The following is a 20362-nucleotide window of genomic DNA, read 5'->3' as shown; positions in this document are numbered from 1 at the left end:
TGATAATGAGATAAATTTTGTAAATATTAGGAATGGGACACTCATGGGGCATCTAAGAAATTATAGGCAATTGGTCTCATGAATCAGGAATTCAGATTAGAGGGTTGGGCTAAAGATATAGATTTTAGAATCTTTCCTACTCCATTTCATTTCCCATATAGCTTTCAAAGTTCTCTTTCAAAAATAGATCTATCTCTGAGACACCTGCTTATAAACCATCAGTGTCTACTCATAGCTACCTGATACAGTCTAAACTCTTTCACATAATGGTGTGCAAAGACCTTTAAAATTTAGTACCCACCAAAATTCCCAGACTAACATCTCAACAGAATAACATCTGTTTCAGTTGGATACAATTTCTCACTGTTCTCTAGACACAAAGAGTTTATTTTTATCTCCATATGCTTTTAAAATATGCTGTTTCTTTTACTCAGAATGCTTTGTCCCCTTTCTTTTCAACCTGAATAACTTCTATTCATCCTTCAATATCATAGTTCAAATACATCTCCTCTGAGTTGCCTTTTCAATTGCTGTCCTCTCACTATATAAATGTTTCTAAAACAATGTTTTTCAAAGGGCAGATCCTGTCCCATTTATTGGTTATAAAATAAATTTAGAGGGTCATTACAGGTACTTAAAATGAAATAGAACAGAGTAGGAAATATAGACAATTCAAAAAGTTAAGTATTGCCTTTTGAAACTTTTGTTTCCATTACATATGTACATCTGTATATGTATATTGAATAATCATATAAACCATATTTCTTACTGTGGTTTATGGTAAAAAATATTTGAAAGTCATTACCCTACTACTCTTGTTGCTTTACGAGTTGTCTTTCTCCCTAGAAAGAGGGTGCCTTATTTGTTTTTGTGTCTCTGGTGCTTAGCACTGTGATTCATTATAGCACTCAGTCATTTTTTAATAAATTGTTTATGGTAGAAAATGCTTTACATAGTTGCCAATGTTCTCTTCCTCTTTCTTTTGTTCAGTGTTCCTTCAATTCTTCTGTTAAGGTAAAGAAATAGTAATAGAAATAGTTTAAGTTTGTTGGTAACATCTCTTTAATACATATTCATACTAAAAGGAATGAAGTGTTCTAGGTCTGGAAGATATATTAATGGCTATGGATAAATTTTCTGAGCTTCAACAGTTCAGAGCGGAAAATTTTCAGAATTTCAAGTTAGATTTGAGCTGAACAACAACACAATACAAAACACCACCACCACCACCACCACCACCCAGGGAGAGGGGGAAGAGACGAGGACCACAGAAGGAACTACAGGGGGATTCTGCTTTACAAATAATATTTACGTCTTTTAAAATAGAAAATCACTGATGCAAATATGACAACATATTAACATTTTCAGTTGGGGCAGTAGGCAGAGGAGTGTCTTTTGCAACTTTCTGTATTTTATAGCATTAAAAAATTTCAAAGAGGGAAAATTTTCTAGCTCTATCACTAACTTTCTTTATCCGTGAAATGGAAATAATAATGGGACTTATAATGAGTATCTGTCGTCAGATTTCTCTTAAGATAGGGAAGGGCATATTGACAGGCTTTTGATAAAAGTTGTGGTGATCTCTGAAGTTATGGGAGTAAGTATGCTTCTAACAGAGAAAATGAGAGCAATTATGACAAGAAATTTGGTTGTTCATGGAATGAAGGGCCAGTGGATGCCCTCTCCCCCTTGGTAGGATAGCTGAAAGGACTCCTCAGGAGAATCTATTCACAATTTTTGGCTTTTTTTGTAAGGGGCTTTGACGAAACCTTCTTTCATAATTCCATAATTATCAGGAGTACTCTCTTTGTATGAGTAGGCTTTTGTGTGTGTTTTAGTTTGTTGTGAACATTCAGCATGGAAAAATGAATTTCATATCTTATTTAATCCTTCTATAATGTGTAGGCACTAAGTTAACTGGAGCCTTTGTGCATTTTGTGATTTCTATCAGATTGGATAAAATTCCCATATATTTTAGAAGATCAGAACATCCCCCCCAAGTTTCTGCTAATTCCAATGGGAATAAATTCTCAGCAGATCAAATGATAAGTGGAAACTTTTGGCAAACATCCTGTTGTTGCTTTAGAAGCATTCTCATCAAGAGTAGAAACAAGCCAAAGATGGTCATGCCCATTGGAACTATTCTATAATATATCAGAGAACCTAGTCAATTTAATAACATAAGAAAATGGTAAAGGACTTCTGAGGAAGATGGCAGAGTAGGAGGATCCTAAGCTCACCTCATCCCACAGATACAACTAAATAACACCTACATCAGTGCAAATAAGAAAACAACGTAAAGACTGGCAGAACAGACTCTCCACAGCTAAATGTAGAGAAGAGGCCACATCAAAGAAGGTAGGAAGGGTGGAGATATGGTTGGGAGCCAAGCAGACCCACAGGACTTTCCCAGAGAGGGAGGGATGTCACCAGCATAGAGAGGGGGAGAGGACCAGACCCCATACCAAGCACCTCAGGCACAGGGAACACACATGGAGAAGATGAATCCCTATAACATTTGGCTTTGAAAACCACAGGGGCCTAATAATCAGTGGGGCTTAATATCTGGAACTTAAAAAATCAGTGGCTCAGCTCTGGGATAGCTGGGAGGGTGGAGTCCCTGCCCTTATAGAGACAGCACAACAAAGAGCCCTCCTAAGTTATAGCATAGAAGCAGCAGTTTGAAAAATGCCTGGAATATACAAGAAGGAGATTTATTTACTAATCTCAGAGCATGTGCTGGAGAGGCAGGGATCTTTGGAATACTACTGCAAGAGAAAAAGAGCTAGTGGTTGTACCCCAGCCCAGATATATGGACACATGTGGGAACAAGTGCAGTGCCAACACTCTCCACCTAGCTTGCTAAAAGCATACCCCTCTCCTGCATGGACCTGCCCAGGCACCCAGCCTCTAAAGGAGTTCTCCAAAGTGGCTAACAGTCCCCTACCACAGCAGAGGCAACCTTGTTAACACTGCATGGCAGGCCCCTGTGAGCTTCTTTGGATCTACTCCCTTCAACCTGGTGAGCCTTGGCAGTTTTCCTGAGTGACAGCAGACCAGTATGACCCTTGCTGGCACCTCAGCCCACCCCCATGTTTTCTTGTGGACCTCCCTCCTCCAATATGCTCTTGGCTGGAGCCCATCTAAAGTTGTACAAACAGCCCCAGCAGGGACCGGGACCACTACAGAGTGACTCTTACCAGAGAGGGAAAGAGAATGAGAGAAACCAGTCAAAATGAAGCCCTACAGTGGGCTGGGGGCAACTATCAGGTCTGACTACAGGCCCTGACCACCAGCAAAACTTCTCACGGGGCAACACAAAAGAAAGCCTGGTGCTACTGAAGTGCTGGAAAACAACTGGTCTGATTCAATCAAGCCCAAGGTGGCCCCAGACTGGCCCACTAACAACACAGGGACCAAACACTGCCCACAACAGGCATAGAGTCATTGCAGATAACTGGAATGAAGGCAAGTGTGACTCAGCTACAATAATAGGGCACACACAACAAACACAGGAGGCACTCCTGAAGTGCCAGGTTCTGGTGAACAGGGAACATTGCACTGCAGGGCACTACAGGATCTCTTCTTTATAAGGTCACTACTTTCAAGAGCAGGAGATATAGCTGACTTTCTTAACATATAGAAAGAGAGTTAGACAAAATGAGACAGAGGAATATGTCCCAAATGAAAGAACAGGACAAAATCACAGCAAGAGAGCTAAATGAAATGGAGATAAGTAATATGCCTGCTAGAGAATTAAAGTAATGGTCATAAAGTTACTCACTGCACTGGAGAAAAGAGTAGAAAACATCAGTGAAACCCTTAACAAAGAGATGGAAAACATTAAAAAAGAACCAATCAGAGATGAAAAACTCAAGAACCAAAATTAAAAATACACTAGATGGAATAAAGGGTAGACTAGAGGAGGCAGAAGAATGGATCAGTGACCTGAAGGACAGAGTAATGGAAAGCAATCAAACTGAACAGGAGAAAAAAACTAATAATAAAAAATGAAAATAGACAGAAAACTCAGTGACACCATGAAGCATAACATTTGTATTACAGGGATCCAAGAAGAAGAAGAGAGAGAAATAGGGGCAGAAAATTTATTTGGAGAAATAATAGTTTAAACCTTCTCAAATTGGGGAGAAAACAGAACCAAAACCAGAAGGAATAGAGAGCCCAGAATAAGATCAACCCAAACAGGTCCACACCTATACACATAGTAATTAAAATGGCAACAAGTAGTGAGAAAGAGAGCATATTAAAAGCACAAAGAGAAAAGGAAACAGTTGCATACAAGGGAAACCCTATAAGGCTAACAGTGGAGTTTTTAACAGAAACTCTGCAGGCCAAAAGGGAGTGGCATGATATATTCAAAGTGCTTAAAGGAAAAAACCTGCAGCCCAAAATATTCTATCCAGTAAGGCTATCATTCATAATAGAAAGAGAGATAAAAAGTTTCCCAAACAAACAGAAGTTAAAGGAACACATGAGCATTAAACCAGCCCTACAAGAAATGTTAAAGGGGACTCTGAGTGGAAAGGAAAGACCATAAGTTAGGAGTAAGAAAAGTAGAAAGTTCAAAAGCAGTAAAATTAAGTATAGCTATAAAAATCAGATAAGGGATTAACAAAATAAAAGGCTGGAAAATATAACACTATAAACCTAAAATGTGGGAGGGGAAGGAGTAGAGAATGTGTTGAAAATTAAGCCACCATCAATTTAATGCAGACTGCTATATGCATAATATAGTATATATAAACCTAGTAGTAACCACAAATCAAAACCCACTCATAGATATGGAAAAAATAAGGAGAAAGGAATCCAAGCATATCACTAAAGAAAGCCAGCAAAACGTGAGAGAAGAGAGCAAGAGAAGAAAGGAACAGAGAACTACAAAACCACCATAAAACAAATAACAAAATGGCAGTAAATATACTTACCTATCACTAATTACTTTGAATGTAAATGGACTAAATGCTCCAGTCAAAAGACTATATAGGATGATGGAATGGATAAAAAAGCAAGACCCATTTATATGCTGCCTACAAGAGACTCATTTCAGACCTAAAGACACATTCGAATTAAAAGTGAAGGGACTGAAAAGCATTTATCATCCAGGTGCAGGTGAAAAGAAAGCTGGGGCAGCAATACATATCAGACAAAATAGCCTTTAAAACAAAGACCATAACATAAGACAAAGAAAGACACTATGTAATTATAAAGGGAACGATTTGACAAGAAGATACAACAAATGTAAACATTTACATGAGAACAGTCAAATACATAAAGCAGCTAATAAAAAACATAAAGGAAGTACTAGGGAAATACAAATCAAAACTACAATGCAACATCATCTCACGCCTGTCAGAATGGCTAAAATTAACAAAATAGGAAACAACAGGTGTTAGCAAGGATGCAGAGACAGGGGAAATCTCTTACACAGCTGGTGGGAATACAAACTGGTGCAGCCACTCTGGAAAACAGTATAGAGATTCCTCATAAAGTTAAAAATGAACTACCCTGTGTTCCACAATTGCACTACTAAGTTTGAAGGGATACATGCACCCTGATATTTATAGCAGCATTATCAACAATAGTCAAATTATGGAAAGAGCCCAAATGTCCATTGATTGATGAATGGATAAAGAAGATGTGGTATATATATATGCAATGGAATATTACTCAGCCATAAAAAAGAATAAAATCTTACCATTTGCAAAGATGTGGATGGAGCTAGAGAGTATAATGCTAAGTGAAATAAGTGACTTCACTCATATGTGGAATCCAAGAAACAAAACAGATGAACATAAGGAAAAAAAGAGAGGCAAACTGGAAAATGGACTCTTAAGAGAACAAACTGATGGTTACTGGAGGGGAGGTGAGTTAAATGGGTGAGTTAAATGGGTGATGGGTGCTAAGGAGGGCACTTGGCTGTGATGAGCACTGGGTGTTGTAAATAACTGATGAATCACTAAATTCTACATGAAACTAATATTACACTGTATGTTGAATAACTGAACTTCAATACAAACTCAAAAAAAAAAAGAACTTACACAATTGAAAACCAAAGAAACAAATAATCCAATTGAAAAACGGACATAGGACCTGAATAGACATTTTTCCAAAGAAGACATACAGATGGGCACTAGACACATGAAAAGATGCTCAACATCACTCATTATTGGGGAAATGCAAATCAAAACCACAATGAAATATCACCTCACATCTGTCAGAATGGCTAAAATAAAAAAACAAAAAACAAAAAATAACAAGTTTTGGTGAGGATGTGGAGAAAAAGGAACACTTGTGCACTGTTGGTGGGAATGCAAATTGGTGCAGCCACTGTGGAAAACAGTATGGAAGTTCCTCAAAAAATTGAAAATAGAATTACCATATGATCCAGTAATTTCACCATTGGATATTTACCCAAAGAAAATGAAAAAACTAATTAAAAAAGATATGCACCCCTAGGTTTACTGCAGCATTATTTACAGTAGCCAAGATATGGAAGCAAACCAAGTGTCCATCCATAGATGAATAAATAAATAAATAATATGTGTGTATGTAAATATATATAATGGAATATTATTCAACCTTAAAAATGAATGACATCTGACCATTTGCAACAATATGGATGGATCTAGAGGACACAATACTAAATGAAATAAGTCTGTCAGAGAAAGATAAATACCATATGATTTCACTCATATGTGGAATTTAAGAAATAAAACATGTGAACAAAGAATAAAAGAGACAAAAAGACGCTTTTAAAAAAAATTATTGTAATACCAGTATAGTTAACATACAGTGTGGTATTAGTTTCAGATGTATAATATAGTTATTCAGCAGTTCAATACATCACTCAGTGCTCATCAAGATAAATGTAGTCTTAATCCCCTTCACCTATTTCACCCATCCCCCCATCCAACTTCCCTCTGGTAACCATCTGTTTGTTTTCTATAGTTAAGAGTCTGTTTTTTGGTTTGTCCTTTTTCCCTTTGTTCATTTGTTTTGTTCCTTTTTCTCCACATCCTTGCCAACACTTGTGTCTTAAGTTTTTTATTTTAGACATTCTGACAGGTGTGCGGTGATATCTCCTTGTGTTTTTGATTTGCATTTCCCTGATGATGAGTGATGTTGAGCATCTTTTCATGTTGTCCATCTGTATGTCTTCTTTAGAGTAATATCTATTCATGAACAGACTCTTAAATTTAGAGAACCAACTTTTGGTTGCCAGGGAGGAGGTGGGTGGGGGGGGGATGGATGAAATAGGTGAATTATGAGTACACTTATCATGTTGGGCACTGAGTAATGCACAGAAATTTAAATCATTATATTGTACACCTGAAACTAATATAACACTTTATGTTAATTATAGTTGAATAAAAAACTAAAAAAAGAAAATTTGAAGTCAAATTTCTTTGGGAAACAAGTGTGTAGAATGGGTAAAATAGTGAAGACTATCATTAATTGGGAAAAACATAATTCACGTACTTCTTGTGAGTCTCAAATCTAAGTTTTAATGTACTGAAGTGTGTATCTATGTGTACTATACATAAAATTATATGTACAAATTATTGCTGAAAGAGCTATTTACATTTCAGACCAAATCTCTCACTTGACAGATGAAGAAACTCAAGCACAAAGATATAGGTTATTTAATTTTATGAAATGGAACATATTCAGGACTTTACATGATTTTCATCATTTCACTTCTAAAAGTTACCATTTTGGGGGTGCTACTTCCAATTATATGTTGGTTTACTAACACAGTGGTTTTCATACTGTGGTATAGAATTCTGTGATTCCAGAGAGGTGCCTCAAGGATGACAGGGAAGGAGTGATGAAGCAAGGAAAGATGGGATGGAAAAAGGGGGTAGTGGACAGTGGGAATTGCTACCTTTTCTTCAACTTGGACAGGCTTGCTTTTATCCATTTTATATATTGGGTCTGCCCAAGATTTCATTATAAAAGCATCCTTCTACTAAATAAAAGTTTGCAAATCATTATAGCTTGAACAGGATTTAGCACCTGTATGAAACAGACTTTCTCCACAGCTTAGGATCTGGCATTGTGTTTTAATTAGTTTCTTGTAAACATTCGGGGGCACCTGATGAAACTCTTTTCCCAGGAAACAGCATATAGGCACACATTTATGTACCAAATACAGTAGTTCAGGGACTTCCTGAAATCCATTTACAGATTCTGGGTTAATAACACAACTCTGAAAACTTTAGATGACTTAAATAAGAAACTTCTTGTTGAAAAAGAATAAGAATTTGGGATTAAATTAGAATGTGTTTGGAAAAGATGGATTTATCTTTAAACACAGCATAACTTTGTAGGGCCAGTTTTTCCTGCCTAATGAAAAAACAAATGTACTTTTGACCAAACTTCAAGGATCCTATGTACTCTTGTTGGCCACACTATTCTTTTGATTCACTGATTCATTCAATAGATATTTATCAAGAACAGTAGAAGACACTGTGCTAAAACAAATGTAAGTGAATGATTTCAGATATTTGCTTTAGAAGCCATCTATACTTGAGGATATGAATAGTTTTTAGTCCTTAGTGAATTTTACCACTTAACCCCTTTCACCAGGTCTCCTTCCCTCCCCCTCCCTCCTTTCTCCTTTCTTGCCCTCCCTCCCCACACCCCCACATCTCTTAACTCTCCATTGGAGTAAGTATCCCTTTGACTTACCTGGGCTGGATCAGGCCTGGATGACTGAGGCCTCGGCTGTCTATCTAAGCTGCTTTCAGTCATGCACGTATTGCAAGTTTCAATCAGAGGACTGTAGGGATGTGCAGGGACACTGGGGCTGTGGCACCAAGGGCTGCTATTGGGCAAAGGGTTTGGTGGGGTTTCTTTTTCTCTGTTAAAAAGAATTAATCCAAAAGTGAACCCAAAAGGTATCTTATATAGTGGAATTAGCAATGAAGGTTCAATTAAAGTGAAAGCATGTTTTAAGACCAGAGAATATGGCTTTTTTAGACCTTTGGGCAGCACTTTTTTTTTTTTTTTTTTGGCAGCACTTTTATAACATCAGAAGCATTTGCCTAAATAAGTGTGACATAAAGGCTGCACTTTAAGCCACAAGCCAGCTCTTGATCCAAGATGAAATTTCTAGATGATGCACCTCTTCCTCCACCTAAGCACTGCTAAAGACATGGTGATAATTTCATCTCTTCACCTCTCCACAGCCTTGCCTCTAACAGCAGTGCCACTAAGAAGTGAAATGGCCAGAGGGGTCTTGATATTGCCTAGTAGAAGTCACCGCCTTTACTGTTCCATGACTATAACCCTGCTTACTCTGTGTTTTTCATAAAACACAAAAAGTATTATGGCTTGTATGGTCCTATTTGAAATAGGGTTTTTTTTATTTGATTTACCTATTCATCATGTATCTATTTGTCACCCAGTCATTCCTACTTGCTCAGTTACTAACTGTGGGAAGGATTCAATTAAAAAAAAAAAGCCAAGCAACTTTTACCTTTTGAGAAAAACTCTGACTCGTTCCATCTGATATTTTGAGATATCTTTATTACATTTATCTTGTTTTTCTTTAGTTGTAGTTATAGCTGCTGGCCAATTAAACATGTGTCTTCGAGACGTTGTACTTACTACTGAGCATCTGTCAAATTCAATGTCAGTCTCTAATTTCTCCCATGCTTGCTTCCAGTGAATAGGAGTGTACCAGGCAACAGCCTAACAAAAATGATTCATTAATATCAAATATCAATGCAGTTAATTTTTTTAAATGTCATAGGTTTATTGCAATAACATTTCAAAGTCAAACAGTTTAATGTCACTTACCTACTGTGTGTGAATTAGTGGAACACAATGAGGATGTAGTAAGACATCCTGGCCTTAGTTTCCAATTCTGAAAATGATAAGGGGCATAACCTCAGGCAGATTAGTCACTTACTGTCTTGGACTGTGTCCTCATATGTGAAATGAGGGGGGTGATAGTAGGGAATTGCTATATGAAGGTGTTATGAGATTCAGCTAAACTACTAAATTTCATATCTATAAAGAACTATGCAAAAAGTAGTTGTAATGTTATCATTAAAATTTAAATATTTAAGATATTTTATATATGTATATATGTATATGTAGGTCTTATTTGGAATGGGGAAATGGGCAGTAGAACTAGAGACACGGAGAGGAAACCACATTTTTTGAGTTAGAATCTTAGGTGGAACTATTAAGGAGACTAACTAGACTCTGAATTTCCTGAGGACAGAAACCATGCAATAGTTATGCTCTTTTTCCCCCAGCACCTAGCATAATGCTTGGCAGACACTAAACATATGTAAACGTTCCCCATATGAATGAATTGGTCAGTTTCATTCTTTTACTAGCAAATAAAATTATTTGTGTTTACATCACCCTGCAGAAATCATCCGATCCTATATGTGCAAAGTAGTTCAAACCAGAGTAAAAACAGTAGTGTAAGTACAAAGACTAATCCCGTTGCAGAGAATGACAACTTACTCAAATGGGCATTCCAGGAACTTAAGGACCTGGTCTGTCTGGTTCAACACTCAGTGCCTGGGAACAGTGTGCATACAAAGTAGAAACCCCAAACATGTTTGCAGAGTGAATAAATGGGTGGATAAATGTGACGAAAAGTCTGAAATAAGAATGCCTTAATCTTAGAGTTTTGCCAATGATTTTTTATGAACCTGAGTAAATAATTTAGATCACATAACCTTATTTTTCCCAACAGTGAAAATCATTAGAAGTATTATAAAATTCATTTGGAGCCCACTAAAAGATCTAAAGGTGAGTAAAGGCTTCAAAATTACATCTAACAAGTGTTCTATCTAAGGACAACTGCTGCTCTTACAGAAAGACATTAAATGGCTCTTAATAAATTGGCAAGTCTACTCTAAAGAAAGAGTCAAACTAAGCATGAGGTATAATGTAGCAAGCAAGACAAGCAGAGAGATAGATTCCAATCAACATATTATCTGGATTAGTAGTTATATGACATAGTAAGTAAGACTGGAGGTAAGAAAATAAGAAGGCAGGTATTTAAGAAAAATCAAAAGAATGGTTTTGCAAAAGGAATAACTTTTTTGTTATAAACAAAGATATCTTTCAACTTTATTAGTGTGTATTTGGGCATATATTTATGCTAATATTATGCTAAGGAAAAGGTAGAATGAAAATCTAAAACTGTCAAATACTGGCAATGAGTTACCCAAAATTATTACTAATACACTTAATTTTATAGTGAATAATGTATAGTTGTTACAAATTAGACTATGGATCCTTTCATTAGAATATTAGTCTCTTAAAAGCAGATATCATATTCTATTCTACATTACATTCTCAGCACTTACTACAGCCATTGGAATTGAGAATAATCTCAACAAATATTTGAGAAATTAATAAATGAACAGAAAAGATCTCTATGTAAGTACCTTCCTTTCTTATTCCACTCTTCAGCCCAAATATCACAAATAAAATCCATTCTTGACTCAAATTTGAAGCAACTTCTTGGAAATATGGGCTATGAAAATTATTTTTGCCAAATTAAAAGTAGCTCTTTGGCACTTTGGCCCTGGGAACAGGGTGCTGTTGATTTACCTGACATGTTATTGCAGTTAGTGATGGTTTAAACTATTAAGGATGGAAAATACTTGAGTCAGCTAAGAAGAGAAGGGGAACCTAAGGAGAACTATCCATTCTTCTTTTAAAACTTATCATTAAGAATAGGACACTGACTTCACCATTAGGTTTGCACAGAATCGTTGTACAATTTGGGCTTGTTCTAAACTTGTTTTGTTCTCTCCAAAGAAAATCTGATGGTGGCTGATGCTTTGCTTCAGATGCAGCTGCCCACACCTGTAAGAAAATGGTTTGTTAATGACAAATGCCATTTGAGTTCCATGTAGTTTTGTCTATGTCAGAGGGTCATTGCAATGTATCATTCTGAACAAATGAGGTTTTAAAATATGACTGTATAATATATAATGTCAAGCTGTGTAACTGTACATGGTTTAAAGGAAAGCACAAGAAAGAGAGGAAACCTTCCAGCATCAGCTAATTACCTGTTCTCTAAGCAAACAATCTCTTTGCTTTTCTTTTAAGGATTATATTTGCTTAGTTTTAGGAGCTTAGGTATTTTGTTTTAATAGTTGAATCATAAAAACAAAAGGTATTCAGGGCACGTGGGTGGTGCAGTCGGTTACCTCACTTACCTCACTGACTTTTGGTTTTGCTTCGGTTATGATCTCAGGGTTATGAGAGTGAGCTCTGCACTTAATGTAGAGTCCACTTAAGACTCTCCCTCTTCCTCTGCCCTTTCTCCCTGCTCTCTTTCTCTCAAATAAATAAATAAATCTTTAAAAATCCCAAAAGGTATTGTACACCAGATTGAGGAAAGCCATGGAAATTTAATTATGGGTATTTATTTACATTCAGGGATGGACAAAGTGGGACAAGTAACTAACAACAACAAGGAATCACATTTTACCTAGAGATCGAGTGATGAAGAAACTGGTGCTAAGCCAGTCTGGCTGGGTGAAGGAGTTTTTCCTGTAAAATTCTAGATCATAGCATTTGTATCTTATACTCACTGTTATTGTGCAGTTGGCCTGCATTATGATATTTGGAGGGAAGCGGTACAAAGAGACTGTTTGTCCATTCACATTTTGCTGGAGAATATGACCTCCAATCTCCAGTTCTTTGTCAAGGGAAGAGTTAATGAGTTTCACAAATAAACCCTTGACATTTACTTCAGCTATTTTAATGTCTCCAAGAGCACTAAAAAATAAAGCACAAAGATTATAAGGTAACTTTAGAGAAATGTATCTTTAGCTCATTTTAAGAACTGAATACTATGCTTTAGAAGTACAACTTTTAAATAGCTGTGTATTCTATTGGACACATTCTATGTAGAAATGGTGTATTTTATAACCTAAGACATATGGTTTGATCTCTTAGTTCTGTTTATCTGTGCAACAAAATTATCTCTTTCACAAGGAAGTTAAAAAGTGCCAATATATAAATAATAAAGAAAAGTTAAAAAGTGTCAAGGTATAAATGCCATAGGAAGATGTGATTATCATTATTTAAAGTTCCTTTTATTCATCAAAAAAGCATGAGACATGAAACTATCAAGTAAATAAAGAGGAAAGGTAAACCATTTAGATTATTTCTGATAAAGTTGCTGTGAAGATGAATAGCAACTATGTGCTTAAAAGAATTTTGCAAACAAAATATTATGCAAATGTAAGACGGTAATTTTTCCCTCTAACATGTGTTGAGAGCCTAGTATGTACCAGGGAGTAGGCTAATAAACATTTATATGTTAGCATTTCTCAGAGTGTGGGTCACAACCTAATAGTACATCATGAAATCCATTTGGTGGGTTATAGCTGTCATTTTAAAAATGAAATGCCAATAATAATAACCAATACTTATTATGTGCTGGGCACTTTTTAAAGATTACATCTATATCTACAAATTCATATCCACAATTCCAAAATCCATAAAGTTCTGAAAAACCCCAAAACTTAAAAAAATGCATTTGATGTTTGATGAGCACCAGGTGTAGTATATAAGAGATGAATTGCTAAATTTTACAGCTAAAACTAATATTAGCTGTAACATTAATGTTAATTAGCTGGAATTTAAAGAAAAACTTGGAAAAGAATACATTTTAAACAAAATCTGACCTGAATTCCTTTGGTGGCAAAATCTGACCTGAAACTGAGGGGAATCTATTTATAGTCTTTATTTGTGGTTTGTGTGAATTATTCATATGTTTGGCTGTGGACAAATTAATGTTTGATTTTGGATACTTTTCTAAGCCCTGATGGGGTATTATGTGATATGTGTTCTAGTCATCATATTACCTTTCTGAAATCCCCCAAGTTCTGAATTTTGAAACAGATCAAGTTCCCAAATATTTTGGGAAAGGCATTGTGAACTTATAGATATTCATTTAATTCTCATTATAAGGCTACATATTTCTTACTGAAAGTCATGGTTAAAAAAATTGAGGGACACTAATATTTCATGAGTGAAATAGGCTTATTTCATCTGCCCCCAATCCCTCCCAACTCTGGTAACCAATAGTTTGTTTCCGGTATCTATAAGTCTTTTTCTGTCTTGTTTGTTAATTTGTTGTTGTTGTTTTTAGATTCCATATATAAGTGAAATCATGCAGTATTTGTCTTTGTCTGACTTATTTCATTTAGCATTATATTCTCTGGGTCCATTCATTTTGTTGGAAATGGTAAGGTTTCATTCTTTTTTTATGGCTGAATAACATATATATTACATCTTCTTTATCCATTCATTTATTGATGGGCAACTTAGGTTGCGTCCATTATCTTGGCTGTTTTAAATAGCTTGCAATGAAGACAAGTGTGGGCATATATCTATCTCTTGAGATTGTTTTCATTTTTCAGTAAATACCCAGATGTAGAATTGCTGTATCATATGATAATTTTTTGAGGAACCTCCATACTCTTTTCCATAGTGGCCACACCAACTTACATTCCCACTACCTTAGTCTTTGTCTTAATGTCTCTGTGGTATTTGCCTTTACCAGATATGCTTTCTTTTTTGGAACTCCTCTCCTTGTTTACCCAAGTCCCTGTTTTCCTTCTATCAGTCTAGTTGCTCCTTTTCAGTCTCTCTCTCTCTCTCTTTTTATCTTTTTAATTTCTTTTTCAGATTTTTCTTCTTCATCTATCTCTCAGACATTGATCCCTGGGATTCTTCCAAAACCATCTTTTATTCTCATCACATTCCATATATGTGATATCACCTATGAACAGGGCATCAGTAACCATTAATACACTGATGACTGCTAAATCTAAATCGCTTCCTTAGATTTTCCTGCTGAGCTTTGGACCCATAGAAACAACTGACCACCACAGACCCCAAAGATGCCTCTGAATCAACATGGCCCAAATTGAATTCATCATTTTGGAAGGGTGGGAAACCTATTCCAGTGAATTGCATCATCATTTATCCTGTTGGCCATGTCTGAAATTTCAGTTATTTTCTCACTCTCTTAAGCTTCTTGCCTTATCTGTGACAAACACTATTGATTCTATCCCTATATCTTCTGTAAACCATCCTTTTTTCCCCGTCTATTTCCATCTATTGCTGTTGTCTTCATTAGGTCCTCCTCACCTCTGTGTGATATTGTAACAGTGTCCTAACTGGTTTCTCCAGTTCTGTACCCTCCTAACTATTCTCTATTTTGTTTTCAGAACAGTCTTTGTTTGCTATCCAGAACAAGGATAAATATTGCAATAATTGACCATTTCCTTCCAGAGAAAACACCAACTTCATAGCATGGAAACAAGGCCCTACCTAATCTGCTAGCCTTGTTAATCTCTTTTTTCCCACGTCCTAGCTTGCTTGAACTTCAACCACAAAGGATTTATCCCAACACTTGTGACAGGTCATACCATTGCATGCTTTACCCACTGTCTATGCAAGTATTAGTAGTTCTTCTTATTCCCCACATTCCTACCAACACTTGAAACTTTCAGACTTCTTAATATTTTCAATACAATGGGTACAAAATGGTATCTCATTGTTATTTTAACTTATTTTCCCCTGATTATAGTGCAACTGAATAAGTTATTTATTGGCCACCCAGTTTTCTTCTGTGAATTCCATGTTCATCTTATTTTTTCCACTTCTATAAGGTTGTTTTACATTTTTATGATTGAGTTCATAGTATTTAAATAAAATAGCATTTAAATATATATACACATATTTTTAGAAGAAGAACTGTGCTGTAATAAAAGAATATTATTCATGTTATTTTAAGTTGCTATAATGGTGATAATTTGTTATTGCAAGCAATAGAAAACTAATATCCACTTATAAATTTTTAAATTGTGTGCCAGAAATGTTGCCAGAGTCTTCTGTCTTCTATTTTTCTAATGATAAACCACTCCCAATCTTATATTGTTCCTTCGAAGGTAAGTTTCCTTTTTCTCTAAGATTTTCCTTATGTCTTGAATTTTTCGTTTGTTTGTTTGTTTAAAGGGGGGTTTGGAGAGGAGGGACAGAGGGAGATGGTGAGAGAGAATCTTAACAAGGCTCCACACCCAGCATGGAGCCAAAAATCAAGAGTCTTAACCGACTGAGGCTTAACTGACTAAGGCCACCCAGGCACTCCTCTTATGTCTTCTGTTATAGAAGTTTTTCCAATATGTACCCACAGGTTTGGGTTTTTATTTTTCTGTCTTTTATCTTTCTGGTAGTTGGTAGTGCTTCTTGCATCTGTGGCTTGATGTCTTTCATTAGTTTGAGAACCTTCTCTGCTGTATTTCCACCAGTACTGTTCTACCTTAATCTGTGTCTCCTCCCCTTAAGTAACTTCAATTACAAGTAGGTAGGGTTTTTTTTTTTTTTTTTTAATCTTTCTCTATTTATCCTTATGCTTGTTTCTGTTCTTCTAATATCTTTGCAATTCAGCCTGGGTATTTTCTTCTAAGAATGTTTTAGTGCAATAATTCTCTCTTCTGTTGCATCAAATATATTGTTAAACCCATCTACTTCTGAAATAGTAATTTCTCTTATTGGATTTTTTTAGTTCTAGAATTTCCTTCTGACAATTTAATAATAAACCAATAAAATATTCAGTTTCCAGTTCTATCTTGTCATTTAATTCCTTGAATACTCAGTCATTGTTATTTTAAAATCCCTGTCAGATAACAATAATATCTGCACCACTGAGGCCTGTTTTTAGTGTCCATTTTAACCTTAGTTTTTGGTTAACTTTTTCCCCCCCCATTTTTATTTATTTATTTTTAAATGGTATTTTATTATGTTATGTTAGTCATCATACATTACACCATTAGTTTTTGATGTAGTGTTCCATGATTCATTGTTTGTGTATAACACCCAGCACTTTACCCATTTTTAAACTGGCTTCTCTTTTTGTTGTTGTTGAGTTATAGAATTCTTCATATCATCTGGATACTAGTCCCTCATCAGATATATGATTAGTAAACATTTTCTTTTCTTCTATGGATTTTCTTTCTGCTTTCTTTCTTTCTTTCTCTTTTGTTTTGGGGGGGGGGAGATTTTTCAGTTGTATGCCTTGTTATTGTTTACTTAGTGTCTAGTATTATAGATTAAAAAAAAAGCTGCAGAGATAGTTTAAGACTCTAAATAGCATTTTCTCAACACATAAAGGATGTACTTAGCTTCTGGCAGCCATCAAAGTTGGGGGTAAATCACTTTAATCAAACCAGGGTGTGAAATGATTTGATGCTATGCCTTAGCTCCAATTAGGATGGTCTATATTGAATATAGCCCTACTATTGGGTGACCCTTTGAAGTTCCAACTGAAAACCTGGGTTGTTTATCAGTGACCCTCTTTCTGGATAGGACCTGAATCCCAATTTTTATTCACCTGGTCCTATGAAACTGCCAGTATATTATTAACTTCTCAGCTTCTTAGCTGCTGCTTTCAAATTAACAACTGTTTTGAGGAGAAAAGCGACTCCAAATGTCGGCCATCACTCTGAGTTTCCTCTTCTAGAAAAGGAATTGTGAGAATAGAGGATGTAAACATCCATGAATCTCAATATATAGTACTAAACTGTTTTCAAAATAGTGGTCTCACTTCATATTCTCATTGCATTGTATGAGAATGCCTGTTTTGCAGAGGTTCACTTTTGAGTAATTTACATTTGTAGTCTTTTCTTTTGCATTACCATTATGGTTCTTACTAAATTGTGGCTATAACATTTTATTCTTTGAAATCTCTAGAATTCCTCTCTGTCATCCTTATCCTACTGTTATTGAATCCTCTGTGGTATGTTTTCTAATTTCTTAACAAGATGTCTTTTTGTTTTTCAGACTTGCTTTTTTTGCATGGGAGATGAGCACTATTTTGAATTTTGCTTTTAAACAGGTAAGACTCTAGAATAGTTCAGTTATTCCTTTGTTATCATACATGTAATGGAATATGTATAGTTGCTTTTTAAAAATCTTTCATTATTTAAGTGAACTGTTTATTTGTTGACCTTAAATTTTTATTTTATGTACATAAGAATAAATTAGCTCATATAAAAAAATAAAATCATCCATATCACTGCTAGTCACTTCATTTGCCTTCCTTTTGATATCAGTCCAAAAGCTATAGGAAAATACTTCTCACACAGTACATAGAAATTCACAGAGGCAGGGCTGTTAAACTGCTATCACACAGACTTTAGTAGTTATCTTTTTCTCTTTCCAATAAGCCTTCCCATTTTTCTTTAGTAGGAAAGTGACTTGAGACCTCTGCTTATAAGTCATTATTTGATGAGAGTGTAGAGTAATGTACCAATCATTCTGTCAGGCGTTTTTGCATGGAACTGCTTTGTAAAGAGATTGAAGAGACATATGGCTATGTAACTTTTTTAAAAACAATGACTTTCCATCATTTAAGTCCTGACTTATCTAGTTCTTGGGTTTTTCTTGACAGCTTCATGCTACTTATCTGCCTTTAGGTTTCTACAACTTTAAAGTTTGCTAAAATTACCTTTAGAGTTTCACTTCTTCCAGTATACACCTACCTAACATTCTCCATACAGATTGGCATCTGTGTTCATAGCTGTGAGGGGTCTGGCAAAGGGGTGAGTATTTAGGACCTCCTAAATTTTTAAAAGACAAACTTAGGAAGACTCAGGGAACTTGATTCAGTTCATTGGTATTACAAGAGAAAAGCCCTCAGATTGAAAGTTTTGGTAATAGATCCTTAATGTAATGAAGAAGTAGGTTAGTACATCATTATTATCAGGTTTTAAAACATCTGGGGGAATAATAAATGGGACTTAGTTTGAATTAGAGTCTTTGGGGAATATGAATAGATTTGTAACATCACAAGTTATTTTGGACCAGAACTATTCATGTAGTTATCATTATTTTGTTGAGGCCTATTTCAGTCTACAGTTTACTACCATCCTGATTCTAGATTTATAGAATAAAGAATTGCCTGGGGTGGGTAGAGAAAGTGAATGGGTGGGAAAGTAGCCTTAATATAGTTTGGTCACTCCTGAGTCATCTAGAACTGACCTGGGGGCTAATACATGGTCTTAGATACAGGGGAAAAGATCATGCATAGCTAGTGAAAATTCTAATAATGTCTCCATCTTGTTTCTTGTTTGCCAATAACTTTTTTCCTCCTGGTGGAAGATATTAAGCATTCTTAGAGATGATGAATGATAGTAGGAAAGAAACACATTTTATTGAAAACAAACAAATTGATAATTGGCTTCTCTTTCCAGCCAAGATAGAATAACAGAAACTGTATTTGACCACCCACCTGAAACAACTAAAAATCTGGAAAAAATTATATGAACCAATGTTTTTCAAGATATCAGACACTGGTCACTGAAGAATAGTGATCTCTGAAAGACAGAAAATAAATGAGGTGAGCCTTAAAGTTTTCCCACACTACTGCCTTGAGAGAGTTTCCAGGCTGTGTCACAGAGAGGTTGAGCCTGGTGGATTCTCTCACTTGAGGAGATGGAGCTGAAAGCCTGGAGAGACTAAGGTGACAGGAGGTCACAGGCAGAGTACAAGAGAGGAGACTGCTTCAAAAGAGAAAATTCTGGAGATTTTCAGGAGATTCCCTTTAAGTATTCAGCAGAGGATTGATTAGCACGTGCATTTGAGTAAACTCTCTAAGACTGGATAACAAGAGCACTTGAAAGGATTAGGGAGACCAGCACTCAGAACACTCCCAGGATCAGGAAAAGTGCATGTTCCCATCAGCCAGACTGAAAAACCTCACAATTCATGGGGCATTGGGTAGAGTGCTCAGAAGAGTCTTGCTTCAATAGTGAGGATTAATTCAACGTTGCTCTACTGCCACCTAACAATGTTTTTTGTTTGTTGGTTTATTTATATATTTTTGAATTTAAATTCAATTAACATATAACATATTATTAGTTTCAGAGGTAGAGTTCAGTGATCCATCAGTCTTATGTAATACCCAATGCTCATTACCTCATGTGCCCTCCTTAATGTCCATAACCCAGTAACCCCATCGCCCCCCTCCAGCAACCCTCTGTTTCCTATGATTAAGAGTCTCTTATGGTTTGTTTCCTTCTCTCATTTCACCTTGCCTTATTTTTTTTCTTCTATTTTTCCCTCTCTTCCGCTATGATTCCACATATGAGTGAGATCATATGATAATTCTTTCTCTAATACTTATTTTGCATAGTATAATACACTCTAGTTCCATCCCTGTCCTTGCAAATGGCAAGATTTCATTTTTTGATGGCTGAGTAATATACCATAGTGTGTGTGTGTGTGTGTATTTGTATGTGTATACCACATCTTCTTTGTCCATTCATCTGTCAATGGA

At 35.8% G+C, this 20362-nt stretch overlaps 1 protein-coding gene across 26 annotated transcripts in view; it reads right to left on the bottom strand.

Moving 5' to 3' along the window:
• The window catches only part of LMNTD1 (lamin tail domain containing 1), a 490983-nt gene that overhangs the window by 53585 nt on the left and 417036 nt on the right, over window positions 1-20362 (bottom strand). For 24 of the 26 annotated variants that reach the window (XR_012373963.1, XR_012373962.1, XM_073877814.1 and 21 more), the window contains 4 exons: window positions 12600-12786; window positions 11746-11865; window positions 9503-9717; window positions 8713-8884 (listed from right to left, as the gene is read on the bottom strand). Coding sequence is in view for 23 of the 26 variants with exons in the window: in XM_073877814.1 (XP_073733915.1) it covers window positions 8713-8884; window positions 9503-9717; window positions 11746-11865; window positions 12600-12786 (694 nt within the window). In the remaining 3 variants the exon portion in view is untranslated. Of the gene's footprint in view, window positions 1-805; window positions 1007-8712; window positions 8885-9502; window positions 9718-11745; window positions 11866-12599; window positions 12787-20362 lie in introns of all 26 variants that reach the window. The other 2 variants (XR_003209851.2, XM_073877816.1) reach the window with 2 other exon arrangements.

Source organism: Callorhinus ursinus, unplaced genomic scaffold (assembly GCF_003265705.2).
Source record: "Callorhinus ursinus isolate GAN/ISIS: 27379988/994484 unplaced genomic scaffold, GSC_fseal_2.0 scaffold27, whole genome shotgun sequence".
Classification (NCBI taxonomy): Eukaryota; Metazoa; Chordata; class Mammalia; order Carnivora; family Otariidae; genus Callorhinus; species Callorhinus ursinus.
The sequence above is the reverse complement of the archived record's forward strand: the minus strand, read 5'-3'. Positions and strand labels throughout refer to the sequence as shown.